The sequence below is a fragment of the Lepus europaeus genome, chromosome 23, assembly GCF_033115175.1.
Source record: "Lepus europaeus isolate LE1 chromosome 23, mLepTim1.pri, whole genome shotgun sequence".
Lineage (NCBI taxonomy): Eukaryota > Metazoa > Chordata > Mammalia > Lagomorpha > Leporidae > Lepus > Lepus europaeus.
Genome location: NC_084849.1, coordinates 27,947,089 through 27,974,689, shown reverse-complemented (window position 1 = coordinate 27,974,689; position 27,601 = coordinate 27,947,089). Strand labels below are relative to the sequence as shown.

General features: G+C 60.3%; 1 protein-coding gene across 5 annotated transcripts; it reads left to right on the top strand.

Annotated features, from left to right (window-relative positions):
- Positions 1 to 4,378: 4,378 nt before the first annotated feature.
- Positions 4,379 to 26,396, top strand: TOP3B (DNA topoisomerase III beta). Of its 5 annotated transcripts, XM_062181935.1 has the most exons (20): positions 4,436 to 4,456; positions 5,437 to 5,528; positions 6,647 to 7,037; positions 9,091 to 9,168; positions 12,394 to 12,603; positions 13,616 to 13,747; positions 14,743 to 14,849; positions 17,574 to 17,648; positions 18,681 to 18,877; positions 19,240 to 19,396; positions 20,675 to 20,788; positions 21,893 to 21,983; positions 22,248 to 22,402; positions 22,514 to 22,619; positions 22,919 to 23,239; positions 24,001 to 24,129; positions 24,358 to 24,507; positions 24,818 to 24,918; positions 25,067 to 25,268; positions 25,814 to 26,396. In XM_062181935.1, exons 5-20 carry the CDS (start codon positions 12,534 to 12,536, stop codon positions 26,293 to 26,295), a joined length of 2,589 nt encoding a protein of 862 aa, XP_062037919.1. In that variant the 5' UTR covers positions 4,436 to 4,456; positions 5,437 to 5,528; positions 6,647 to 7,037; positions 9,091 to 9,168; positions 12,394 to 12,533; the 3' UTR covers positions 26,296 to 26,396. The 5 variants fall into 5 exon arrangements, with proteins under 5 accessions (XP_062037916.1, XP_062037919.1, XP_062037918.1 ...); XM_062181934.1 differs by lacking the exon at positions 9,091 to 9,168; XM_062181932.1 differs by lacking the exons at positions 5,437 to 5,528; positions 6,647 to 7,037; positions 9,091 to 9,168 and having other exon boundaries at positions 4,379 to 4,456.
- Positions 26,397 to 27,601: the final 1,205 nt, after the last annotated feature.

Sequence of the window (27,601 nt, the reverse complement as noted above, 5' to 3'; positions counted from 1 at the left end):
TCAGTGGCAGGACCAGAGGCCGGGCCAGGGCCAGGGTCAAGTGCGAGGCAGTGGGGCCTACGGTGTGGTGGGCAGAAGAACAGCAGTTTGAGAGCAGCTCTTAGGCAAGGTCTGTCTGGGCAGAGAAGCAGGGCTGGGTGGCCACGGGCATTTGGGCAGAGACCGGAAGTGGAGCAATCCCAGGCAGGGGAGCGGGAAAGTGTTTTGGAGGAATGTCAAGACTTAGAAACACAGGCTGGGGCCGGCGCCGCAGCTCACTAGGCTAATCCTCCGCCTTGCGGCGCCGGCACACTGGGTTCTAGTCCCGGTCGGGGTGCCGGATTCTGTCCCGGTTGCCCCTCTTCCAGGCCAGCTCTCTGCTGTGGCCAGGGAGTGCAGTGCAGGATGGCCCAAGTCCTTGGGCCCTGCACCCCATGGGAGACCAGGATAAGTACCTGGCTCCTGCCATCGGATCAGCGCGGTGCGCCAGCCGCAGCGTGCCTACCGCGGCGGCCATTGGAGGGTAAACCAACGGCAAAAGGAAGACCTTTCTCTCTGTCTCTCTCTCTCTCTCACTGTCCACTCTGCCTGTCAAAAATTTAAAAAAAAAAAAAAAAGAAAAGAAAAGAAACACAGGCTGGGGGATGGACCTTGGCTCTGGGTGGTGGTCTCTGATGCCACCCAGGTTGCCGTGGCCAGTGTGGCCAGGAAGGGCATTGTGCATGTGCCCAGCAGCTGCCCTCCCCAGGGTGTGTCTGGGCCTCGCCGCTGCCTGCCAGGGGCCCCTGGAGGCACACACGGGAAGCACACCTGCTTCCCTCCTTACACTTCCCGTTCACGTTCTCCTTGCCCGAGTCACTGTGGATTGGAGGATGCTTGCTTCTGGAAGCTTCTGCACCGAATTCCCCCTAGATCCTGAGACACACCCCCACCACGCCCTGCAGGCGCACAGCCCCCTGGAGCTTGTTTGAAGGTTCCCTGCCGTGTAAGTGTCTCATCGTTCTGCATTGCAAAATTACTGAGAGTCCCCACCTCACAGAGAGTTGCAAGTGTGTTGAATAAAGTTATTTGCTTAGAAGGGCTACCTGCTGGGACTGGCACCTGGTGAGCCCTTCTGGAAAAGAAGAGACTTTTCCAAGGTCTGGTTCCAAATAAGCAGCTGTCGGTGGTGCCAGGCTGGGAGAGGTGCACCAGGCTCTGCTCAGAAAGCAGAGCAGCTGAGACTCGAACTGGTGCTCATATGGGATGCCAGCGTCACAGGGGATGCCTTAACCCGCTGTGCCACGCCGGCCCCTCTTTCCCCATCTTGGTGCAGTGTGGAAGAGCTACTCTCAGGGAGTCCCCCAGAAAGAAGCAGCAGGTGCGCAACATGCCAGTAAGGCCCCTGGTCAAGTCGCAGTAAGGAGAAGAAGGGAAGAAAAGGGGAGAGGGGGAGGAGATGGAGGGACTCGCCAGGGGATTCAGGAGGATTGGGAGGAGAGAGGGTTGTCTGCCATTGCTCTGTAGAAGTGGGGCAGGGCAGGGAGCTCTGGGCCAGGTCCCGATTGGCTACTTTCCAAGACATTCCCTCCTTGCGAGATCATCCTCACAACTCCAAATATGACCTCACTGCCACACACACAGGCAGCAGGCCCAAGCTGTGCAGACACAGCCAAGGGCGACAGCAGGCAGCCTGGAACGCTACTCACACCATCGATGCTGGCTCCCTGCCTCACACCACATGTGCTGTGGTGTAGCAGGTAAAGCCACTGCCTGCTGTCCCGGCATCCCGTATGGACACCAGTTCAGGTCCTGGCTGCTCTACTTCTGATCCAGCTCTCTGCTATGGCCTGGGAAAGCAGTGGAGGATGGCCCAAGTGCTTGCACCCCTGTACCCACATGGGCGACCAGGAGGAAGCTCCTGGCTCCTGGCTTCAGTTTGGCCCAGCCCTGGCCACTGCAGCCATTTGGGGAATGAATTGTGGATAGAAGATCTCTCTCTCTCTCTCTCTCTCTCTCTCTCTCTCCTCATAAAATGAAAAATAAATTATTTTTAAGTTAATTCAAAATGAGTCTACAACCTGCATGTAAGGCCTGGGCAGGGGCTGGAGCCACCAGGCCAGGCCCCTGGGAGCACTGAGGACAGGAGCCCAGGTATCCGAGGTGCAGTCACCACTGGGGTCTCTCAGAGCTGTGCCTGCAGCACCCCACGCTGTCTCAGAGCTTGTTTGTTTTTTTTTTCTTAAAGGTTTATTTACTTATTTGAAAGGCAGAGATATATAGAGAGAGGAGAGAGAGATCTTCCATCCACTGGAAGTGACATGGCCACAACAGCCAGGCTGGGCCAGGTTGAAGCTAAGATACAGCAGCTTCTTCCAGGTCTCCCACGTGGGTGCAGGGGCCCAAGCACCTGGCCATCCTCTGCTGCTTTTCCCAGGACATAGCAGAGAGCTGGATCAGAAGCAGAGCAGCCAGGACTCGAACTGGTGACCACATGGGATGCCGGCACGGCAGGCAGAGGCTTCACCTATTGTGCCACAGTGCCGGCCCCATCTCAGAACCTATTACAGGTGCTGCCTGCCGACTCAAGCCTTCACCAGCCGGAGCTGGTGCCACACACGCGCAGGGCAGGGCAGATTCAACCCTGCACACTCCAGGCTGCAGCCTCCTTAACAGAGTGAGGGAGGAGGCCGTGCTGGGGACCAAGAGAGACTCGTGTCTCGTTCCCCTCCGGGGCTGAAGCTTCACGGAGGTGTGAGAGAAGTGACAGATCCGAGCAGCCTGTCCACAGCCTGAAAGCCTTGCTGTGTTGCTCAACTCGGAGCCTGGGAACTGAGCTGGGATCCCCACGGGCTGATTTGGGTGCTTATGGATGCGCAGCCTGGGACTCTGTGTTGGCTGATGCTGGTACCGGGTTGCGGCATAGCCACAACCATAACCAGACACACTGAGTAGGGAGGAAGAGGAGAGAGAGAAGGCCAAGGCCATGAAGGAGACACCCCAGGGCTCTGCCTCCTGGAGCCCCAGGGTGGGGGAACCGCTCACCCTTAAAACAGGCACCCTGCATACAAATACCTCCCTAAGGCTCCCCCGGGAGCCTGACCCAGGGGGTGTAGCGTAAGGGCGCAATGGCAACGGCAGACACCCTGGCCTCCAGAGCAGAGCCCCCCACGCCCCCTGCTGGCCCCTGCGGGATCTTCATTAACTGCACCCAGGAACTCTGGAGCCGGCCTCAGCCGTGACCGCTGTGCTGGGGTAGGGGTCGGCTGAGGCCTGGAGAGCTGCAGGCAGCCGGCGGGGCCTGGATCAGGGTGGGGTGACCTCCAGCTCATGTTGAAGACGGGTGAGGGTCGCATGGGCTGATGAGCCCCGCGAGAAAATAACGAGGCAATCCCTCCATAATCCTAACACTAACGGTATTTATATCTTTTTCTTAAAAAAAAAATTTTTTTTTAAAGATTTATTTATGGGGCCAGCGCTGTGGTGTAGCGGGTAAAACTACCACCTGCATCACCAGCATCCCATATGGGCGCCGGTTCGGGTCCCAACTGCTCCACTTCTGATCCAGCTCTCTGCTATGGCCTGGGAAAGCAGTAGAAGATGGCCCAAGTCCTCGGGCCCCTGCACCCACGTGGGAGACTGGGAGGAAGCTCCTGGCTCCTGGCTTTGGATCGGTGCAGCTCCAGCCGTTGCGGCCATCTGGGGAGTGAACCAGCGGATGGAAGACTCTCTCTCTCTCTCTCTCTCTCTCTCTCTGCCTCTCTGTGTAACTGTGACTTTCAAATAAATAAATCTAAAAAGAGAATCTTCCGTCCACTGGTTCACTCCCCGGGATGGCCACAACGGCCAGGGCTGAGCCAGGGCAAAGCCAGGAGCTCCAGGTCTCCCACGCGGGTGCAGGTGCAGGTGCAGGGGCCCAAGCACTTGGGCCATCTTCCACTGCTTTCCCGGGCCACAGCAGAGAGCTGGACTGGAAGTGGAGCAGCCAGGACTCGAACCGGCGCCCATATGGATGCCGGCACTGCAGGCGGTCCCTTTTCCTGCTACACCACGGCGCCGGACACAAGCATTTTTATTTCCAGGTGTTTTGCACACATCATCCGCTCGTGCATCCCACAAACGGTACGGCTTTGACGAAAGCCTGCTGCACACACGTCCGTAGCTTTGTTAGCAACCATCACAATCACTGGCACGATGGCTGTCATGACTGGCTCCCCGTAGCTGAGCAGAATCCGGGTGGAGAGTTTGGGGGAGCCCCCTTCGGACAGCGAGCCCCCCGGGAGTCTACGCGGAGCTCCGCGGAACCCCTCAAAGATGGCGGCGGGGATTCGGGGCGGTGCCCCAGGAACGCTCGAGCGCCGGAACCCGCAGACACCGTCGGACGGGGGAGTCGGACGGACGCGGGGACGCCCGAGGCGGCCGGACCCGGAAGTCGGGGGTGCAGTGGCCGCCCCTCCCCGGGAGCGGGAGCCGGAGACGAGGCGCGGTGGGGCCGCGGGTGAGCAGCGGGCGCCGAGAGGGGCTGCTCGCGGAAGCAGGCCGCGCAGCCCGTCTTCCGGCCGGGGTCCTGAGTGCTGGCCGGGCAGAGGAGAGGGTCCCGGGCCGGGCCTCGCGTGCCCGCTCGCCGGGGCGGTGGCGGGAGCGGGGATGGGCTGCGCGCTCAGCCTCGCGCTGGGCGGGGGCCGGGCGCCGCCGGCGCTGCCACTGTTCTCCTGGCGGCCTCTCCGGGCTCTTTCTGTCGGAACCTCCCGGGCCGGGAAGCCGAGGCGGTGCGGTGGTCGGCGCCCACTTCCGGGCGGTCTGAGGGGCCCGGGGTCCGGGGGCAGCGGTTTGTCGGGGCGGGGGAGGCGATGGCTTCGTCTTGCCCCTTCGCTTCCCCGGCCTGTGGGAATAGGACGCGGAAGGCGTCATGGCCACTGAGCACTGGGGGTCCTGTGCCAGGGGCACCGACACTGGCCCCTTTACTGGTGATCTGGAGAGGGAAAAGTGTAAAAACGGACAGTCCCTGCCCTTAAGAGTTGTTGGCGAGATTAAATGAAGCAGTGTTGATGGCCGTGGCGTGCCCGGCCCAGAGGAGCTTAAGGGTTGTTCCGTTTCTGATTCTTTGGGTGGATGGTGTGGGGGATACCCTCCCCTGTCCACTCGAGAGGTGGACTCGGGTCTTGCAAGGTCTCGTGTCCGATGAGCGGGTACACCCGAGCAAGTTGTGTACTAGCACGCAGGGCCCTCATTGGCTGAGTCCTGCGGGGTGTACACTTCCCAGACGCTCCCTGCGCTACAGTTACCTCCTGCATGCGCTGCAGTTTCCCCTTGGGACTTGGCTACTCCGGAACAACCAGGAGTTTGCCTAGTGAGGTGTGCTACCTCTGCAGGTGCACGCTGTGTTGAGAATGGCCCACCAGACCTGCTGGCCAATCCCTCCTCTTTCCCTGTTTACGCTTTTTGGTCCCAATTTGACTCCTATTCTTTGTTCTTCAGTCGTTTGGCTCAGGACTCCGGCTCAGTTCGGAGAGATGAGGATTGAAGTTACAGCACTGTTCCATTTTCCACGGTACTCTTCTAGCCAGCCTGTAAGGAGGTCACCAATGCTGCCTTCCCTGCCGGTTTATTGACTATGTTAGGTAGCCTGTGTGATGCCTCTGTGATGGCCCCATCAGGATTGTCCTCCTAGTATCCTCTTTCTGAGGGCATCCCGAGAGTATGGGATATTCAGGCATCCCTTATCCAGCTTCCCCCACCAGCAGCCCATCCCATCTGCCCAAGCCACATTCCACGGCTGCTCTGTGGGTGGGGGAGGGGCTGGAATCCTTTTCTAAGACTCTTTCTTCTTTCTTCTTTTTTTTTTTTTTTTTTTTTTAAGAATTATTTATTTGAAAGAGTTACAGAGAGAGAGAGAGCCAGAGAGAGAAAGGTCTTCCATTCTGCTGGTCCACTCCTCAAATGACCACAACAGAAAGAGCTGAACTGATCCAAAGCCAGGAGCCAGGAGCTTCCTCCAGGTCTCCCACACGGGTGCAGGAGCCCAAGCGTTTGGGCCAACTTCTACTGCTTTCCCAGGCCATAGCAGAGAGCTGGATCGGAAGTGGAGCAGCCAGGACTCGAACCAGCACCCACATGGGATGCCGGCACTGCAGTTGGCAGCTTTACCTGCTACACCACGGCGCAGGCCCATCCCTGATTAGCATTTTTTTTTAAAAAAAGATATTAGAACATGCAACCCCTCCCCCTCCTCTAACCCTGACACCGTTGGTTCTTCTCTGTGGAGATTCCTGTGCTCTCTGGCTGATGCATCAGGAAAGTACATCCGGGGCCAGTGCTGCGGCTCAATGGGCTAAACTTCTGCCTGCGGTGCCAGCACACTGGGTTCTAGTCCAGGTCGGGGCGCCGGATTCTGTCCCGGTTGCCCCTCTTCCAGGCCAGCTCTCTGCTGTGGCCTGGGAGTGCAGTGGAGGATGGCCCAAGTGCTTGGGCCCTGCACACCATGGGAGACCAGGAGAAGCACCTGGCTCCTGGCTTCAGATCAGCACGGTGCGCCGGCCACAGCGCGCAGGCCGCGGCGGCCATTGGAGGGTGAACCAATGGCAAAGGAAGACCTTTCTTTCTGTCTCTCTCTCTCACTGTCCACTCTGCCTGTCAAAAAAAAAAAAAAGTACATCCGGGTGACTCCCGCGTGTCTCTTCCCGTTCAGGCCACACCATGATGTTTGTCAAGGGCTCCTGGTGGGACCGACTCAGAAGGACCTCCCGAGCCACCTGATTCTCATCAGAAGTCAAGAGGGGAGTTGCCTTTTCTTCTTCCTTCCACTCTGGGCTCTGTCTCACGAGATGTCTCATCTTTCCACACCTGTGCCGTCCACTGATGGTTTTAGGAGCTCCCCTGTGTGTCTCCCTCCTAGCTGTTTGAAGTTTGGGATTTCTCCATCTTTCCCCAGGGAGACTCTGATGCAGCCTCTTTTTAACCAGCTCTTCTACTGAGCTAGGAACTCCTCAGACGCTTGAGTGTGGTTTGGGCTACCGCCAGGCCTCCACTATCAGGATCACCCGACCTGGGCATAGACCCTGACATGAAAGGAGACCCGTGTAAGTGCGTTGTCTCCCCGGGGCTCCCTCTGCTGGTGGGGGCAGCGGGCCAAGCGCTGGCAGGCTGGCCTACCGCTCATCCTCCACTTGACTCGAGTCCTAATCCGAGTCCCACTGTGGAATGTTGGATGTCAACACCCCGTTAGCCCTCCCTGGCTCTGTCTTGGAAGTAGGAAGTCAGACTGCAGGCTTTGGCCAGCAACAGGACTGAACTCGATGCACCCTATGGTTGACCATGAACAGCCAGTTTCTGGCCATCTTGATCAAGTTAAGCTTTTTTTTTTTTCTTCTTTTTGACAGGCAGAGTGGATAGTGAGAAAGAGAGAGACAGAGAGAAAGGTCTTCCTTTTTGCCGTTGGTTCACCCTCCAATGGCCTCTGCAGCCGGCACATCGCGCTGATCCGAAGCCAGGAGCCAGGTGCTTCTCCTGGTCTCTCATGCGGGTGCAGGGCCCAAGGACCTGGGCCATCCTCCACTGCCTTCCTGGGCCACAGCAGAGAGCTGGCCTGGAAGAGGGGCAACCGGGATAGAATCCGGCACCCCGACAGGGACTAGAACCCGGTGTGCCGGCGCCGCAAGGTGGAGGATTAGCCTGTTAAGCCACGGCGCCGGCCGTTTTCTTTTTTTAAAGGCAGCAGCTCAAGTGAACACTCGTGTTGGTAGAGCAGGAATGTGAGCAGGGGAAGTGGATTTCGGAAGCCATTGTCCTCAGGCTGCCTCTCACCGGCTCCCACTGAGAAAGTAAGGGGGCCCCCGGCTGGGTCAGGAAGGATGCACCCCGGTTAAGACTGCAGCCGCCTTGTCAGAAGTGGAGCCCAGGACCCTGGCTTCGGCCAGGCCCCAGCCGCTGTGGCCATTTGAGGAGTGAACCCGCAGATGGGAGGTTCTGTCTCACGCCCGCTGCCCCTCTCTCTGTGGAACTCCGTGGAACCTGATGCTGCTGAAGAGAAACGTACTCAGCCAACAGGAAGCATGTGTTTCAGCCCTGACCCGACCAACGTCCCGGGCGACCTTTGGAAATCACTTCCTCTGGGTTTGCTCCTCTTCGAGACGATTGCGCCAGGTGTCAGTGAGGCCCTTGCCCCGGGATTCTGTGATTCCGGATCCTAGGACGCAGTGGGGCTTTTCCCCAGTAAAACTGTGATACTCGAAATACTACCAAATATGCATCCACTGCTGAAGTGTGAGACGTTGAACCAGAACTTGTATTTCCTTTTTTGTTGTTCTTTTTAACTATTTAAGAGAGAGACCAAAAGAGAGAGTGTAAAGTCCCATCCACTGGCTCACCCCACAAACAGCCGCAGTAGCCAGGCAGAACTAGGAGCTGGGAACGTAATGCCACATGCTGACAGGACCGAGCTACTTGAGACGTCAGCACTGCCTCCCAGGGGCTACGTTAGCAGGAAGCTGGAGTTGGGAGCCAGAGCCAGGACTCAGACCCAGGCATTCAGATGCTGAATGTGGACACCCTAACTGCCAGGCTAAACATCTGTCCCAAGAATGAGGATTTTTTTTTTTTCCTAGAGCCAATGCTATAGGTGCATGTGAAAGATGAGTAGCAGCTGCATGGCCTGACAGGTGGACAGGCTGTCTGAAGCGCACGTGCCCTGCTGTGTGCTGCCCAGAGGTAGCCCTGCTCCTGGGTAACTTGAGATGATCTCAGATAATGGAGATAATGCAGAGACAAAACGTGTCTCTCTGGAGTGACTAGTCAGCTTGCTCGCTCTTTGTCGAAAAACTCAAGTATTTGGGTATGAAGGGAGCAGGAGAGATGGGACTTTGACACCATGGGGAAAAAAACACCAAGGGGACGTGTTTTCAAAAGATTTAAAGTCACGTTTTTTTTTTTCTTTAATATTTCTTTAGTTAGCTATTTGAGAGGTAGAGTTACAGAGAGAGGGAGAGACAGAGAACAGTCTTCCATGCACTAGTTCACTCCCCAGATGGCCACAGTGGCCAGAGCTGTGCCAATCTGAAGCCAGGAGCTTCTTCCAGATCTCCCATGTGGGTTCCGGGGCCCAAGGACTTGGGCCACCTTCCACTGCTTTCCCAGGCCATAAGCAGAGAGCTGGACCAGAAGAGGAGCAGCCAGGACGTGAACCAGCACCCACAAGGGATGCCGGCACCGCAGGTGAAGGCTTAACCTATGCCACAACGCCAGACCCTAAAATCAGTTTTTAAATTTTAGAGACCTCAAATAATTTTTTTTAAATGTGTTTGTTTGAAAGGCAGAGTGACAGGAAAAGAGAGAGCTCTCCCATTCGTTGGTTCACTCCCCAGATGGCTGCAACAGCTGGGACTGGGCCAGACCATAGCCCAGAGCCGGGAATTCAGTCTGAGTCTGCCACGTGGCTGGCAGGACCCCAGCTACTTGAGCCACCACTGCTGCCTTTCAGGGTCAGCATTAGCAGGAAGCTGGGGTCAAGTGCAGGGGCTGAGTGTGGAGCCCCCAGCATGGCACGCGGGTGTCTTAGCCAGCATCTTACCTGCTGTAGCAAACAGCCGCCCCTAGTGTGTCTTTTCTTAAATCCGTTGTCTTAGTTCCTGTTGACCCATCACACGTGTCCGTAGCACCAAAGGTAAAAGGTGCAAGAGGGGGTATGGTGGGCAGGAGCCCCCTCAGCCCTGTCCCCAGGCCTGACACACACACACTCTGCTCTGACCTTTTGAGGTCCCCTGCAGACATGTGTGACCAGGTACATCGCCCCCTCAAGTGCCCCCACAGCAGTTGTCTCTTCCTCGCCACCGCCAGGTGTGGCCTTGCACAGAGGGGCAGGCCTTGGTCTGCCCAGCTCCCCGCGGTGAACGCCAGGTCTCGCGCTGTGGGATGGGTCTCACGGCAGAGACCTGCCTGGCTTCACTGCGTGCAACAGCCGGGGTCGCTCCCGCGCCGCCCTGTCCTGGCCGCGGCGGGGGTGTTCAGTGTCCACACGGACAGCACTGCCGGCCCCCACAGCTCACCCCGGGTCCCGAGTCGGCCATCGTGCCCCTGAGAGTGGCCTCCTTGGACTCCTGCTACCCACCCCGACCAGGCCTCCCTCTGCCGCCTCTTCCTCTTCCATCAGGAGAACTGGACCTTGGCGCACCCCCTGCACTGCCTGGACACGCCCTCCCTCCTCTCCTCACCAAGGCTGGCCGGCCGCCTGTCACCCCCTCGACCCCGCCCCGGGTGCATGGCTGTCAGCCCCTCCCTGCCTCTGCATCTCCTCTGGTCCTCTGCAGGGCAGCCCCAGCCGCATGCAGACACACTGGTGTGTCCTCCCCTCCCCTTCTCCCAGGCCTTCCTGAGCGCCCACCCACTCAGCTTTCACCTCTGTCTCTCACCAAAGGACCCCATGAGGGTCGCCTGGGCCCTTGGACCGCCAGGTCTCAGAGGCCACCTTGCCCGCCTGTCCCGACTCCCCCTGCTGGTTCCCCCCCCCAGCCTCCAGCCTGGCGTCTGCCCTTTAGCTCACTCCTCCGAGCATCACCTCCTCCAGGGCCAGCATGTTGGCTGTTCTCATTCCAGCTAGAACTGCTCCCTCCTTGCTGTTTCTACCTCCATCAGTGGCCACCCCTTCAGCAGCCTTAGCAAGAAACCCTTGCGCTGCTGTCACACCTCCCGCCCCTCCTCGTCTTGTCCACATTCTGACTCCGGGAAGGGTTCAGTGAAGACCTGAGGTCAGATCATCTCAGTCCCGTCGAAGCCTCCACTGCCCCCCAGTGCCAACCCTCAGTCAAGGCTCAAGGGACCCCAGCAGCCTCCTTGCTGTTCCTCCAGGCTGCCCGGCCATCCCCTAATCTTTTTACCTGGGCTCTTTCCCCAGAAGCCCCTGGCCCAGCCCTGCTAACTCCCAGACCCTCCCAGCTGCTGGCTCCCTGGTACTGGTGCAAGTTCTGGAAAGACAGGGCTTGCTGTCGCTCTGTGCAGTGGGCTCTGCACCCAGCACTGGCCCAGCGTGCCGGGGGTGCTCATTCCTGGAAGGAGAGGTGCCGAGTCTGCTGCATGCCGGGGCGGTGCCAGTGTGTGTCCCCATCCGTGCGTGCTCGCGCGCCTGCCCCTCCTGAGTGTCCAGGTCGGGTTTCTGCTAGAGAGAGAACCATGAGGATAGTTAAAGAGTTCACAGAAAAAGGAATTGCAGGGTAAGTTTATTTTGGTGCAGAATTTGAAATCCGGGCCTAGTTTTTTCATCACTCACCTTTCCATGGATTTCTGAAGTTCTCCTAGGAACTCATTTTAGCTCTGATTTTTTTTTTGGTCATTGTTGACTTATTTGAAAGAGAGAGAGAGATCTCCCATCCACTGGTTCACTTCCCAAATCCTGCAATGACTGGGACTGGAACGGACTGAAGCCGGGAGCTCAGCACAGGTCTCCCGTGCGGGCGGCAGGGACCCACCCACTTCAGCTGTCACCGGCCGCCTCCCCGGTGTGCGTCAGCAGGAAGCTGGGGTCAGAAGCGGAGCCGGGACCTGGATGCAGCATCCTCTGCACTGTGCCGAGGCCTGCTCCTTGGCGGAAGTTTCAAAATGGAAATCTTCATATTTTCTTCCCCAAAAACCGGCCAACTGTCTCCATAGGAGGCTGTTGTTAAAAACACCCTGCTACATTTACAAATACCACTGCTGCATCTATAACGATCAAACAGGTAGAAAGCCTGTGTGTCTTGTCTTGGTTTTACTTTATTTTACTTTACTTCTCACTCTGCCGACGGTGTTAGCCGCCACGTGTCCGGCAGAGACGGCTGTTGCAGTGACGTAGACCTTAAGCTAGGGTCCCGGTGGGAGGACAAGGCCGTCACAGGCTGTGACCTGCAGTGCAGTGGGCTGGGACAGAGGTGTGGGGCACGGGAGGACGTGGCTCATCCTGCCAGAACAGAACAGTTCTCGGAGCCGGCATCATGACGTAGTGGCTTAAGCGGCCCCTTGGAACGCCAGCATCCCTTACCCAGAGTGCCGTCTGCTCCAGCTCCCTGCTGATGTGCCTGGGAAGACAGCAGAGGATGGCCAAGTCCTTGGACCCCAGCCACCCACATGGGAGACCAGGATGATGCTCCTGGCTCCAGAGACAGATGCCCTGCCTGGGCACCTGCATTCTCCAGACGGGGCTCAGCCTAGGCAGGGGTACCACTGTCACCCGTGGGAGCCAGCAGGACAGAGGCCGTGACGGGGCCCCTCTGCTCTGGGAGACCACGCCCTCGAGTGGGAGGGCCTCCGCCCTGCCGCAGCGCCTCCCTCCTGGCCTGCAGGCCAATGGGAGCCCGTGAGCTCCCTCCAAACAAGCCCACGTCCCTAGGGCCGTGTGAGTCCGCGGGTGACCTGGGCACTTGTTTCTGTCTCAGGCCGTCCAGGTTCCCTCATTTCTCGTTCTTTTCTCAGGGTGTGTGTTTGCTTTCAACTGAGTTCCCTTGGTGCCAGTGTGGGTTGCGTGGGAGCTGTGGAAGAGCCGTCTCTGAGCCTCGCTGTCGCCCGGTACCTGTGGAGTGAGGGGCCGAGGACCCTGACAGCCCAGAGCCAGGATGAAGACGGTGCTCATGGTGGCGGAAAAGCCGTCCCTGGCCCAGTCCATCGCCAAGATCCTCTCTCGAGGTAGGTCCTTAACCTCCCCACCAGTGCTTTGGTCCGTAACCGTGGTCCTGGTGCCTTTAGCCTTTCTGGACGTTTCTTTCTTTTCCCAGCTGGGCCCGCAGGTCAGCAGGCACTAATGAAGCCACACAGCGTTGGCGACCGCGGGCCGAGTTTGTGTGCACACTCAAAAGGAGCGAGGCCTAATTCAGGGGCAGGGGAAGGGGCGGTCGTTGTCTGAGCGCTGTGCCAGCAGGGGTGTGGGCTCCAAGCAGCAGAAACCCATCCTGGAAGGAGGAAGACTGAGTCAGGGCCTCGCCCCCCGTCTCAGCCATCCCTGGACGCACCACTGCCTGCTGGCCCCCTGGCTCGGCCCCTGCACCTCTGCTCGCTCAGGAGTGGCCGCAGGTGCTCCTGAAGCACCAGGGAGCTAGAGAGGGCATGCCTGCCCCTCACCCCACGCCAGCTGCCCGGGGGCCCGGCTGGGAGGTGTCTCCTCCCATCCATGAAATCCCCTCCCAGTTCAAGGAGTATTTGGCTGCGGGGCACCAAGAGATGGCAGGTGCGCACTGTCTCTCACTCTTGGTCCAGCAGCGGGGGGAGAAAGAGCCCCTCACACAGCTGCCAGGCGTGGTCTGGAGGGGCTGAGGCCCCGGAGTGTGCCTGCTACCCAGGGCTCAGCGGGTGAGGCCACACCGCAGCATCCGGTCATTAGGGCTCTCAGGGACCTTTGAGTCAAGTTTGCATGAAAATGAAGCAGCAGTCAATCTGAAGGGTGAAACCAGGAGGGCAGACAGAGCAGAGGGCCCGAGGGTACCCCGTCCTGGCTGCAGCTGACACGGGCCCACTCCAGGCCGGCGGTTTACAGGTGCTGCTTCCCTGGGCACGGCTGTGTCTCTCAGTACCCAACTGCCGGCAGGGCCTGAGGAGTGTTTCTCCCCGGGCCGCTCGGGAAAAGGAGGGCTCTGGCTCTCCGAGAGACAGCGGCCGGGCCCAGGGTCTCCCCAGCGTGTGCATCCATGTGCTTCTCCCCCAGGGAACATGTCCTCGCACAAGGGGCTCAATGGCGTATGCTCAGTGCACGAGTACACCGGCACCTTCGCCGGCCAGCCTGTCCGCTTCAAGATGACATCCGTCTGTGGCCACGTGATGACCTTGGACTTCCTGGGTGAGTGCACCCCTTCCCCGCCCTCTCACCCAGCCTGCACTGTGCAGCCCAGGGTGCAGCCAGAGCTAGGTACATGTCTCGACAGAGAACTTTGTCCCGAACACTTGAGTCTTGGAGCTGGCAAATGTTAGAGTGATGACCAGGGGTTCCTGGGTGAGGCACCCAGAACCCAGGCCCTGGAGGTCAGCGCTCCTGAGTCCCCGGGGTCACTGCCTGCCCTGGGCGCCTTCCTGTGGCTGAGGAGGTAAAGAGCCTGTCCCACGCAGGCACTTGCCACTTAGCAGCTGTCGCTGTCATGCTCACGTTGTTCCTTGCAAGGGCCAGTGTTAGTGGCCCTGCAGGGCCGTGTGGCTGACAGGACTCTCAGCCAGGCCTCCGTGAGCTTCTGTTCTTGCGGGGGGCAGGGGGGCCTCACACCCAAACCCCCTGCAGCCCAGGATTGCTGAGGCGCCATGCCAAGGGGAAGGCGGAGCTCTCGGTGTGGGTCTTGCCCAACGCGGCAAGGCCTCCGTGGTGGTTCTCGCTGCTCAGCGGTGACAGAAAGGGATAGATAGAGCTGGGCTCCAGACTCTGTATCTGGATGGCAAAACTGGAGAGCCAGGATTCGAACTTGAATCTGTCTGACCCCATTCTCCCAGGCTGCAAGAAATAGGGCCTCCAAGCAAGCCAAGGACCCAGCATGCAAGAGCTGGGCCTTAAGAGGCAGGAGTGTTTTCTGCTCTGACAAAGTGAGCCAGCCCAAGACTGGAGCTTCCAGCTGCAGAGAAGCCCTGGAAGTGAGGCCAGAGCAGCAGCCCTACCCAGCCCTACCCAGCCGAAGGAAGGCAGGGTGGTGGGTGTTAGCCCAAGACCCAAACCCATGCCCTACCCCGTCTGATTGTCAGGGGACCCTGGGCCAGTGGCTCTCCAAGCCGCCCATGAGGGGTCAGCAGGTGGCAGAGGCTGACCCCCGCGAGCTGTGGTGTGTGACTGCGCATCACGGCCTTGGTTTGTAGGGAAGTACAACAAGTGGGACAAGGTGGACCCCGCGGAGCTGTTCAGCCAAGCCCCGACCGAGAAGAAGGAAGCCAATCCAAAGCTGAACATGGTGAAGTTCCTGCAGGTGCGAGCGGTGGGCACAGTGGGCGGGAGCCGGGAGCTGAGCACAGTTCGAGTGCTTGTCCCTGTGCCCTCACAGGGAGGCCTTTCTGCCCCTTGTGCGTCCCCCGCGGGCCCACACGGCCCCTCCAGGCCTGGTGCCCCTGAGCACATCCAGCAAGGCTGAGTACACCTGTCGCTCAGTCCAGGAGAGCACAAGCGTTTCGCTCTTTTTTTTTTTTTTTTTTTTTTTTTTTTTTTTTTTTTTTTATGTTTACTCTCTTATTTTCATCTACTTGAAAGGCAGAGTGACAGAGAAAGACAGAAAGCATCTTCCATCTGCTGGTTTACTCCTCAAGTTTCCACAATAGCCAGGGCCCAGCCATGCCAAAGCCAGGATCCCAGAACTCCATCCGGGTCTCCCACGTGGGCAGCAGCTGCCGGGCACTTGAGCCGTCATCTGCTGCCTCCCAGGATGCAGGAAGCTGGAAGCAAAGGCAGTAGGATTCAAACCAGCACTGCACTATGGGATACCAGCATCGCACACAGCAACTCGCTACACAGTTCCCAGCTTTTCTTATTCTGTTTTATGTGTTTATTTATTTGAAAGGCAGAGCCACAGAGAGAAAGAGAGATCTTTCATCCACTGGTCCACTCCCCCAAATGCCTGCAATGACCAGGTCAGAATTAGGATCCAGCGATCAGACGTGTCTCTCACTACTTGAGCCGTTGCCCACTGCCTCCCAGAGTGTGCTATAGCAGGAAGCAGGAACGGAGGCCGAGCTGGGATTCGGCCACAGGCACTCCAGTATGGGGTTTGCGGGTCCCAGGCAGCATCTTCTTTATTTTTCTTAACGATTTTATTTTTTTTAAGATTTTATTTATTTATTTGAGAGGTAGAGTTACACAGTGAGAGGGAGAGACAGGGAGAAAGGTCTTCCTTCCACTGGTTCACTCCCCAAATGGCTACAATGGCCAGAGCTGTGCTGATCCAAAGCCAGGAGCCAGGTTCTTCCTCCCAGTCTCCCATGTGGTGCAGGCCATCCTCTACTGTTTTCCCAGGCCATAGCAGAGAGCTGGATTGGAAGAGGAGCAGCCGGGTCTAGAGCCAGCCCCTATATGGGATGCTGGCGCCACAGGCAGAGGATTAACCTACTGTGCCACGGCACTGGCCCCTAAAGATTTTATTTTATTTTGAAAGTCAGAATTATACAGACAGAGAAGGAGAGGCAGAGAGAGAAAGGTCTTCCATTCGCTTGTTCACTCCCCAAATGGCCACAACGGCCAGAGCTGTGCCAATCCAAAGCCAGGAGCCAGGATCTTCTTCCGGGTCTCCCACATGGATGCAGGGGCCCAAGGACTTGGGCCATCTTCTACTGCTTTCCCAGGCCATAGCAGGGAGCTGGATCGGAAGTAGAGCAGCTGGAACTCAAACCAGCGCCATATGGGATACCGGCCCTGCAGGCAGCGGCTTTACTCACTATGCCATAATGCCGGCCCCTTTTTTTAAAAAAAGATTTATTTATTTATTTGAAAATCAGAGTTACAGAGAAAGAGAGACAGATCTTCCGTCCACTGGTTCCCTCCCCAGCAGTGTCTTCCAGGTCTTCCATGTGAGTGGCAGGGATACAAGCATGTGGGCCACCTCCCTCTGCTTTTCCAGGTGCACTAGCAGGGAGCTGGATCAGAAGTGGAACGGCTGGGACTCAAACCTGCACTCCTAAGGGTGCCGGCGCTGTAGGCAGTGGCTTAACCCTCAAGCAGCATCTTTACCTGCTGCTGTACACTTGTTCCCGTTCTGCTTTTGAAATACAGTAATTTGTTTGCTTGGGATTTCTTCCCTAATTGTAAAGCAAGTGCTTTCCCGTTGTGGGAAATTGGAGGATATACATAAGGAGAAAGAAGAAACCATAATCAAGGTCTCCCCACCTAGAGTGGCCTCTGTCAGCATTGAGAGCCACTCTACACAGCCGTTTCTCTAGGCAGTTTTGGGGTTAACATCATAGCAGTTCGGATTTTGTTTCTGTCCACAAACAAGCAGTTCTTTTTTTTTTTTTTTTTTTTTTTTAAGATGTATTTATTTAGGGACCAGCGTTGTGGCATAGCAGATAAAACTACCACCTGCAACGCCGGCATTCCCATTCAGGGGCAGGTTCAAGTCCTGGCTGCTCCACTTCCGATTCAGCTCCCTGTTAATGTGCCTGGGAAAAGGAGTGGAAGATGACCCAAGTGCTTGGGCCCCTGCCACCCACATGGGAGACCCAGACGAAGCTCCTTGCTCCTGGCTTTCACCTGGCCTAGCTCTGGCTGTTGCAGCCATCTGGGAGTGAACATACACATGGGAGGTAACTCTGTCTCTCCATCTGTCTCTGGAACCAGGAGTATCATCCAGGCCTTGGCAGGGGCCCAAGTACTTGGAACATCTTCCACTGCTTTTCCCAGGGAGCAGGGCGCTGGATCAAGTAGAGTAGCCAGGACACAAACCGGCACCCGTATGGGATGCTGGGGTCGCAAGCAGTGGCTTAACCTGCTGTGCCACACATCAGCCCCAAACCAGCAATTGTGAACCAAAGTGTTTCCTGAGTGGCCAGTCTCACTGCAGCCAGTCCTGGCCCAGCCTGGGCACCGTCCTCCTAACCTGGGGTTCAGACTCTGCCTCCTGTTCCAGGCAGGGAGCCCCCTGGGCAGCTGTGCTGGGGGCGGGGCTTGCGGCAGGCACCTGTTCACGTTCACGTGTGCCTTGTGGCAGGTGGAGGGCAGAGGCTGCGACTACATCGTGCTGTGGCTGGACTGTGACAAGGAAGGGGAGAACATCTGCTTCGAGGTGAGTGGGGTGCCCCCTGCGGGGCCCACTTTCCACCTCTCTGCCACTCGTTCCGCACTGACACTCACAGTCCCCCAGGCCTGGGGCTGCCACATGGAATCATTCATAATGGCTCAGAAAGGCCCTTCTCTGCTTCATCTCAGAAAATCCTGGTGCCCTTGCTGGGGACACGAGGCCGAGCGAGCGTAGCAGGGGCAGGGTGTTCTGTGGGGTGGCGCAAGTTTGGTCTGGAAGGCTGGCCCAGCGTAGGGCCATCTCAGGGACCTTCAGACGATGCCAGCTGACACCTGGCCTCGGCGCCACCCTCCTGTCCCAGGCTTCATTCTTCCCCACGCCCACCTCCACCCGTCCAGCCCTCCCTCCAGGAAAGCAGGCGGCTGCACCCGACTGCTCCTCCCATGGTGCCCCTCAGGCTGTGGGTCTTTACAGGGTCACCCAGACGCCCTGGCACCCCTAGTGCGGCCCAGGGCCTGGCAAACTCAGGATGCAGGAGGTGGTTCCGGCGAGAGCAGACTCGCTCACACACTGTCCCCTCCCTCCGCACTGCCCTCCTAGTGAGTCTCAGCTGTGGGACCCCACCCACACCCCCGCCCCCAAGCCGCAGCTGGGCCCACCTGGCGCCTTCCCACTCTGGCCGTGGCCTTTGCCTCTGCTGGGCTTTTTCCTGCCCTGTATTTCTCCAGTCTCTTCAAAGTCTCACGTACTCACCCCCAGCACACCCTCCTCCTAAGAGTAGGCTCCCAGTGGATTTGGGGACTGCGAGGTCCCTTGTGTGCCTGGCAGCAGGGGGAGGAGCGGTGGGGGCAGTGCAGGGCGGCAGTGGGGAGGGGCATGTGAATGGCAATGTAGCCGTGGGTGAGGGGTCTGCACGTAGATGGAGGCTCCTGGAAGGGCAGGAAGACGGCGGGGGTCTTGGTGAAGGGGGCCACACACGTGCTGAGGCTGGGCCCCGGAAGGAGCCGGGCCTGACGGCTGAGGGGTGGGACAGAGATGGGGGGTGGAGGCGATCCCAGCCGGATGGCTTCCCACCAGGTCCTTGATGCCGTCGTCCCCGTCATGAATAAGGCCCATGGCGGCGAGAAGACCGTGTACCGGGCCAGGTTCAGCTCCATCACAGACACAGACATCTGTAGCGCCATGGCCCGCCTGGGCGAGCCGGACCACAACGAGGCGCTGTCGGTGGACGCCCGCCAGGAGCTGGACCTGCGCATTGGCTGTGCTTTCACCAGGTGCCGCTGGGCGGCTGCCCTGGGCCTCTGGGCAGTTTTCACTGTGCCGGCGTGGGTCACACAGGCCGCTGCTGCATAGGTGGCATGGGCCCGTTGGCACTCGGGTCCTGAGGGGGTGTGGCAGGGGTACCCATTAGCAGGGCTCCCTGGCCCACTGGGACCCAGCTTTGCTGTTCCTGTTGGCTTTCCCACCCGTGCACGCGTGACTCCTCCCCAGGGCTCCTCCCTGCCTCTCGCTGCCACCTCCGGTTGTCCTGCGCTCACCACCCCAGCCCCGGGGCACTCACAGTGGGGTCTCAGGTGAATCCTTAACCACATGGCCTTCTCTCCCGCACCCCACCCTCACCCCCGCCCCCACCCAGGTTCCAGACCAAGTACTTCCAGGGGAAGTACGGCGATTTGGACAGCTCTCTCATCTCCTTCGGGCCATGCCAGACTCCTACATTGGGCTTCTGTGTGGAGAGGCACGACAAAATCCAGTCCTTCAAGCCGGAGGCCTATTGGGTGCTGCAGGCCAAGGTGCCGCCTCTGCTCTGTGTGTGTGTGTATGTGTGTGTACTGGGCCTCTCCTGGGTGCTGCAGGCCAGGGTGCCGCCTCTGCTCTGTGTGTGTGTGTATGTGTGTGTGTACTGGGCCTCTCCTGGGTGCTGCAGGCCAAGGTGCCGCCTCTGCTCTGTGTGTGTGTGTGTGTGTGTACTGGGCCTCTCCTGGGTGCTGCAGGCCAAGGTGCCGCCTCTGCTCTCTGTGTGTGTGTGTGTGTGTACTGGGCCTCTCCTGGGTGCTGCAGGCCAGGGTGCCGCCTCTGCTGTGTGTGTGTGTGTGTGTACTGGGCCTCTCCTGGGTGCTGCAGGCCAAGGTGCCTCCTGTGTGTGTGTGTGTGTGTGTACTGGGCCTCTCCTGGGTGCTGCAGGCCAAGGTGCCGCCTCTGCTCTGTGTGTGTTTGTGTGTGTGTGTGTGTGTGTGTCCGGGTTTGGGGGGTGGACTCTGAAAGCCTTGTGTCATCACCATCGTCCTCCTCCTGCAGGCCTCAGGGGTAAGGGTGCCACTGTGGGCCTATGGTGCCCCGGCTAGGCTGAGCCTGGGGACGCTGAACTTGGATGAGTGGGGACAAGGCTGGCTCTGGCAATCGAGGGTAAAATCACATCTGATCACTGGACCAGGGCCCTGAGCTTCTAAGCTTTTTGGAAATTCTGGGAGGCCGGGTGTAGCGGTCAGACAGTCCTGCGAACGCTGCCTCCCTGTCCATATACGAGTGGCGGGTGTGGGTCCCGGCTCTCCCCGTCCCAGCGTCCTGCTGCTGCCCACCTGGAAGGCAGTGGTCATGGCTGAAGCACCTGTGTCCCCCCACCCCCTTGGGAGACCCGGCTTGAGCTCCCAGCTCCCGGCTGTGGCAGGCATTTGAGGAGCGAAATCGGCGGGTGGGAGATCTCATCTCTGTCTCTCTGCCTTTCAAATAAACAAAAATATTTTTTTAGAAAGTCCTAGGGCGCTTTCCTCAAATAAAACCCTCCACAGACGCGTGCTGCAGGATCCGTAACATGACCCTGGAGCTGCTGGGGCTGACACAGGGACCCTGGGTGGGCAGCAGAGGCTCAGGTGCTGCTGAGGATGTGATACCGGCAGCCTTGCCACCCCGCCCACCCCGAGCAAGACCAGGGCTCAGGCCGGGATCAGCACACCGGAGCAGGTGCAGACACCAGCGCCAGGGCTGCGTGGCTCCCACACAAGGCCCACCCAGGCGCTGGGCTCGCCGCCCGCTTCTCCTCGTGTGTTCACCTCCTGTCCTCCGTCCTGCAGGTGAACGCCGACAAAGACAGGTCGCTGCTTCTGGACTGGGACCGAGTGAGAGTGTTCGACCGGGAGATCGCACAAATGTTCTTAAACATGACAAAGCAGGAGAAGGAAGCCCAGGTATGGCCCCGCCCCACCCACACCTGTCCCCCTGGCTCATTCATCCACTCCTAAGATAGTTCTCCCAACGTGGCAGCTGTGGGGCACCCATGTCCACACCTGGGACCTGCCAGGCCCTTCCCACGTGACCCAGTGGGCAGATGTCACAGGTGTCCCTTCTCTGTGATCTCGGGGGGGGGCTAGTAGCTGCAGAGGGACCTCTGTGATGAGCTTGGCCAGGGCCACACAGCAAGCTGGGGACTTCTCTGGGATCCATCCGCCTGGCATCTCCATGGTGTTATATTTCCTGCTCAGAGTGTGTGTGACTCGCTTTCAGGAAGAGGGTGGGGTGACGGGCACAGGGCGTGCTCTGCAGATGCCCCGTGGCCCTGAAAGCTGCCAGAGCCATCGAGGTGTGGCCAGGCCACCTTCAGCCACCCTGCCCTTCCTTGCGTGCCAGCTGGCCCACCCATGCAGCTCTCTCAGGCCCCAGAACTTCTGAAGGCGTTCACATGGGTCGCATTCCTGCAGAGGCTCCAGCTCCGCCTCCAGATCACCCTGCGTAACCCTGGGCTCCACTACTGCATACCCACAGGCAGCCTCAGCATTAGCACCCACGTTTGTGGACCTGGAATCCGGCGTGGCCGGGGATTGGCCGAGGCCCAGGCCCTGGGCAGAGTCGTTGGGACTGTTTCTGCCCTGTCTTCTGATGAGTGTGCCTTCCAGAGGTGGAAGGGGGAGCTCACCAGCCAGCACAGCCCACAGATGGATCCCCGTCGGTCTTGCGTGGCGTTGCTGCAAGTTTCAAGAGAGTCGTCCACACTGAACAGTTGTGTGATGGCACGTGAAGTCCTGGCTTCCTGCCAGCCGTGCCTGCAGCCCCTTCTTCCCGCCTCTTGCTCACTCCTCCGGGTTTTCTCTTTCCTAGACAACTGTCTGGAAAAGAGGCCTTGTTGTGTGTCCCTTGCCGGTCCCAAACGAGCACTGAACCCAGCCTGCAGACTGCAGGGAAGAGGGGGTTTGAGAAGCAGAGAGACAAAGGAAAGCAGGCCCCTTGCCCGTGCTCGATTGCCTCTCTTCGGGCTCCTCCCACCTCCGCATCACTGCCTCCGTCCCGTCCTGCAGGTGGAGGCCACGAGCAGGAAGGAGAAGGCCAAGCAGAGGCCACTGGCCCTGAACACCGTGGAGATGTTGCGTGTGGCCAGCTCTTCTCTGGGTATGCAGGGCGTTTCTCTAGAGCCCCCAAAGACTGCTTGGGACGCACCGAGATGATCCCGTTCAGCCCCAGGGGTGCAGGCGGGGCTGACCCCCACCCCTGGGCTCAGCACCTATCAGGCAGTGATTCCTGGGCCCGGAGGGCAGCTGAGCCTCAGACAGGGGCCCCCCAGCCAGCCGCTCAGAGGCCTACCTTATGTGGGGCCTGAGCACGCAGCCTGTGGGCAGCCCTCTGGGAGGGTGCTGAGCCTCCTGTCTCCTGCAGGCATGGGGCCACAGCACGCCATGCAGACAGCCGAGCGGCTGTACACGCAAGGCTACATCAGCTACCCGCGGACAGAGACCACCCACTACCCTGAGAACTTCGACCTGAAGGGCTGCCTGCGACAGCAGGCCAACCACCCCTACTGGGCCGACACGGTGAGGAGAGCCAGCCTGCCCCCGCCGTCCCATCACTAAGCCCTGGACTGCTGTCTGGCACGTTGGCCAAACCCATGCCCCGATGTGGCCCCTCTCTGTCCTCTCCTGCAGGTGAAGCGGCTGTTAGCTGAAGGTGTCAACCGCCCGCGCAAAGGCCATGACGCTGGCGACCACCCTCCCATCACCCCCATGAGGTCTGCCACGGAGGCCGAATTAGGTACCAGGTGCTCCCGGCCCTATCCCGACACACCCTCCCCCCCACATTCCTCCAGCTACACGGCCCCCACTGGACAGGATCAGGCCCCTGGTAGCCCTGGGACCACCTGGCTGTATGCCCTTGTCATGGGACCAGGACAGGGCAGCAGCTGGGCAGAGGGGCCCCAAAAGGACTTGGTGGGCACAGGAGCCCATCTCCCTTGGGTGCATTCGCTTTCCTGTTTGTGGGCTTTGGAATCCAGTGCCCGAGTGGGAGCCCCGGCCCAGCTCACAGGGTGACGAGTGCCAGGCCTGTTGCAGGCGGCGACGCATGGCGGCTGTACGAGTACATCACCAGGCACTTCATTGCCACGGTGAGCCACGACTGCAAGTATCTCCAGACCACCATCTCTTTCCGGATCGGCCCTGAGCTGTTCACCTGCTCGGGGAAGACCGTCCTCTCGCCAGGCTTCACGGAGATCATGCCCTGGCAAAGCGTGCCCCTGGAGGAGAGCCTGCCCACCTGCCAGAGGGGCGACACCTTCGCCGTGGCCGAGGTGAAGATGCTGGAGAAGCAGACCAGCCCCCCCGACTACCTGACCGAGGCCGAGCTCATCACACTCATGGAGAAGCATGGCATTGGTGAGCGCGCCCGCCGGGGCCCACGCCCCGCCAGAGCCAGGCAGGCCTTCGCTGTGAACCCACGCACCCCGAGGGACCAGCCACATGGCCCAGCTATCCCCAGAGTCAGGACAGCGTCTTCCCAAGTCCTCCCAGCCAGTCCAGCTCTGTCCTGGAATCCCGGAGGCCTGCTGCTCCCGAGAGCCTGGGGTGCCGGGGGCTTCCCAGTGCTGCTGCTCTCAAAGGAGCTGCCTGCCGTGGAGTGGGCACTGCTCTGCTCTGCTCTGCCGTGGCTTAGGCGCCTCTTCCACGCCCTGGCTCCTGGCAGCCGCACCCCAGGCAGCGCCCGGCCCAGTAGTACACACGGCCAGAGGCCCATGGGCTGTAGTAAGGGGCACCTGAGCAGAGCCCACCGCCCTGGGGGCTCAAACCCCAGCCTTCTCTGTGGGTCCTGGGGCCTCAGCAGACACTCGCTCGTGGAGCTGCTGGGGGGAGACGGGGGGTCTGAGAGGGGGCTGGGCGTCGCAGGGTCCAGGTAGGAGAGGCCCAGGAGGTGACATTGGCACGCCCAGAATAAGCTCTGTGGCCTGGGCAGAGTTCCTTAGCCTCCCTCGATGGTAAGGCGGGAATCAGCACCCTGGGCCATGAGAGCAGGACACGAAAGGCACCCATGTGCCCGGCACAGCATGGAAAGGAAAGACCAAGAGCCCATGGGGTTGGGGTAGGACCTGGAGAGTGGGGGGCCGGCCGAGGCACAGCCAGGGCCTTGCCGTGTGCTTTAGGGACTGACGCCAGCATCCCCGTGCACATCAACAATATCTGCCAGCGCAACTACGTCACCGTGGAGAGTGGGCGCCGGCTCAAGCCCACCAACCTCGGCGTCGTCCTGGTGCACGGCTACTACAAGATCGGTGAGCCTCCCCGGGCCTGTGCGTGGGATGGCGAGCGGCTCGTCTGTGAGTCCTGGAGTGACATGTCCCTGGCCGCGTTGCCCAAGATTTCTGGGGCAGGGTGGGGGGGAAGCAGGGCATAGGAGGCAGCCTGGTGCCATCATCTGGTTGAGTGGACAGGAGGAGGAGGGGGCAGTGCGTGAGCCTGGTCCTGCCTAGTGACGCGGCCGCGGCCTCCCCTGCTTCCAGACGCAGAGCTGGTGCTGCCCACCATCCGCAGCGCCGTGGAGAAGCAGCTGAACCTGATCGCCCAGGGCAAGGCCGACTACCGCCAGGTCCTGGGCCACACCCTGGACATCTTCAAGCGCAAGTTCCACTACTTCGTGGACTCCATCGCCGGTAAGGCCCGCCTCTTCCCTGCCCCCAGCAGAGCTCCCTGTGTCAGCAGCCCGGCACCGGGACCAGGCGCCGCCCACCCGTGGAAGACTAGCTCCAGATCTGGGCTCAGGCACCCTCAGAGGGGGTGGCTGTTCACACGGCGTGGACGCGGGGCCTGGGCCACGCACCGCCCTGCTCGCCTGCCCTCATAGTGGAAGCCCCACTGTCCGCAGGGGAGTGCTGCTGCTTCCAGCCCCCAGGGACCCCCACTGAGCCGGTCAGCAGCCCCTCTCCCCCCTCCCCCATGACGCCTCCCTCCGCCCGCCCCCAGGCATGGATGAGTTGATGGAGGTGTCCTTTTCGCCCCTGGCGGCCACCGGCAAGCCCCTGTCGCGCTGCGGCAAGTGCCACCGCTTCATGAAGTACATCCAGGTAGGTGGGGTGACCCGGTGCGGCAGTGATGGCCCTCGTCCTGGCTGCCACACAGCGGCTCTGCCAGCACCACCCACAGGGCTCGCGGCCAGGGGCAGGGAAAGAGGGCAGGCAAAGGCCCTCACGCCCCACCCCTGCCTTGCTGCAGGCTAAGCCGAGCCGCCTGCACTGCTCGCACTGCGACGAGACCTACACCCTCCCCCAGAACGGCACCATCAAGCTCTACAAGGAGCTGCGCTGCCCGCTCGATGACTTCGAGCTGGTCCTGTGGTCGTCGGGCTCGCGGGGCAAGGCCTACCCGCTGTGCCCCTACTGCTACAACCACCCGCCCTTCCGAGACATGAAGAAGGGTGAGCCTGGCCTGCCCTCCTGCTGCTTGTCCAGGGAGTGGCTTCCAGGCCCCCCCCCCCCCCAGCCCTGCCTGCACTCACCGGCCCTGAGCCCTGGGCTGAAGGGGCCGGGGCCCTCCTGTCTCTCATGGCCTCCTGGGGCGGTGCCATCCCAAACGCAGACCAGGAAGCTGTAGCAGTGTGGCATCCACTCACATTCACCCCGGGGCTGGAGGCTGGGGAAGGAGGCCTTGTACCCGCCATGCAGTGGCTTTGAGACCCCCCCACGGCCCCATGGGGCCCAGTGACAAGGGTGCCAGGTGGGGTTCAGGTGATAAGCCGTGGAAGTGGAGCAAAGGGGATGGGCTCGGCTGGGGTGCACTAGGACGGAAGCCTGGAGGGCCTTAAAGGTTGACAGAGACCAGGATGGGGGTGTGGTCGCACTGGCTGCCAAGGCGTCCCCAAGTGCCAGGCCCCGTGGAGCACTTTCTGCCGGGGGGAGGGCCCCGGGGGCCGTGGGGGCAATGGGCAGGGCTGGCTGCCTCACCAGGCTCCTTCTCCCCCAGGCATGGGCTGCAACGAGTGCACGCATCCCAGCTGCCCACACTCGCTGAGCATGCTGGGCATCGGCCAGTGCGTGGAGTGCGAGCGTGGGGTGCTGGTGCTGGACGCCACCTCGGGCCCCAAGTGGAAGGTGGCGTGCAACAAGTGCAACGTGGTAGCCCACTGCTTCGAGAATGCACACCGCGTTCGGGTCTCGGCTGACACCTGCCCCGCCTGCGAGGCCGCCCTGCTCCACGTGGACTTCAACAAGGCCAAGTGCCCCCTCCCGGGCGACGAGACCCAGCACACGGGCTGCGTCTTCTGCGACCCTGTCTTCCAGGAGCTGGTGGAGCTGAAGCACGCGGCCTCCTGCCACCCCATGCACCGTGGTGGGCCGGGGCGGAGGCAGGGCCGGGGGCGGGCCCGGGGCCGGCGGCCTCCCGGGAAGCCCAACCCCAGGCGGCCCAAGGACAAGATGTCCGCCCTGGCTGCCTACTTCGTGTGACAGCCCTGTCGCCCTCACACACGTGGCCTTTAGGCCACTGAAACCATTAAAACACATCGTGTCCAGAGCAAGAGGCTTGGGGCCTTTACGCCAATGCCGCTCCCTCTCCCCGCCTGCATCTCCCTTCCGTGTACAGGGCCGAAGCGCTCCCTGCCCTGCGTGGGCCTACGGGGAGACCACCAGGTCTGGGCCAGGGGGAATGGAGCCCCTGTGCACTGTGTGGGATCGCTGAGCTGCGTGCCAGCAGGAGGCAGCCCCAGCCCCACAAGCCGCAGGTGCTGTGGGAGAGAGGCCCCTCGGGGCAGGCAGAGCTGGGCAAAGTCCTCCTTGCACTTGGCTCTCGAAATCCCTGGGCCTTGGCTCCAGCCCACTGCCTGGGGGCCCGCCCTCCTGCCCCCAGCTGGATGTGGTGCCTGTGTGTGCGCCTGGCAGCCTCCCAGGGCCGCCTCTGGTTCCTGATCTCATAACAAGCCCTCATTGTCTTAGACGGCGGCAGCCTGGTGCCCCACGGAAGCTGTTTGCCTGCCGGGCTCAGGAGACACGCACACCCCCTCCCCCCCGCAGGCTGCAGGCTGCCCCTCTGACCAGGGCTCCGTCCTGCACCACCCGAGGTGGGGCCCTGTGTTAGCTCTGTGCAGGAGCTTGGCAAGAGAACTTTACAGACTGCCAGCTGTGGCGGCCATGCAGCGGTCAGCCGCGTTTCACATGCGCAGTCCCCACTGTCCCCGATCCCTCCCAAGGAGCCAGCCCTGGGATTCTTGGAAACACGAGGTGGATGAAAATGAAGAGATGTCTGTTCAGTGGCCACCCTGAGGGCAGGCTCCTGGGGAGCTGAAGAGGGCATTCTGGGAGCTTCTGCCCGTGCCCTCCCAAGGCCGAGAAAGTCGGCAGCTGCAGGCAGGACCCCCTGCCTGCCGCCTGAGGTCCCAGTGCCCGCTGCCCCTGTGTGTCCCTCCGGCAGAGTGTAGCTCATGGGCAGCCTGACGAGTGCCGTGGCCCGCTCTGCATCCAGCAGTGCAGGTGGTTTGAAAAGTTGAGGAGGAAGGAGATGTTGGGAGCAGCGGGCTCGGGGCAGGATTTTGGAAGGAGACAGCTGTCAACCAGAAGAGTCCAGATGGGGTGGGGAGGCTGACACATTCGGTGGTTCCTTTAACAAGGGCCTGGAGCTGGGGTGTGATGGGATGGGCAGAGAGGTGTGGACACAGCCTCTGGCCACAAGTAAGCACAGGCATGGTGTGTACGGAGCCCAGCAGAGCCAAATGTCCTGGTGCCTCGCCTTGCCGCCAGCTCTAAACCGCCATCAATG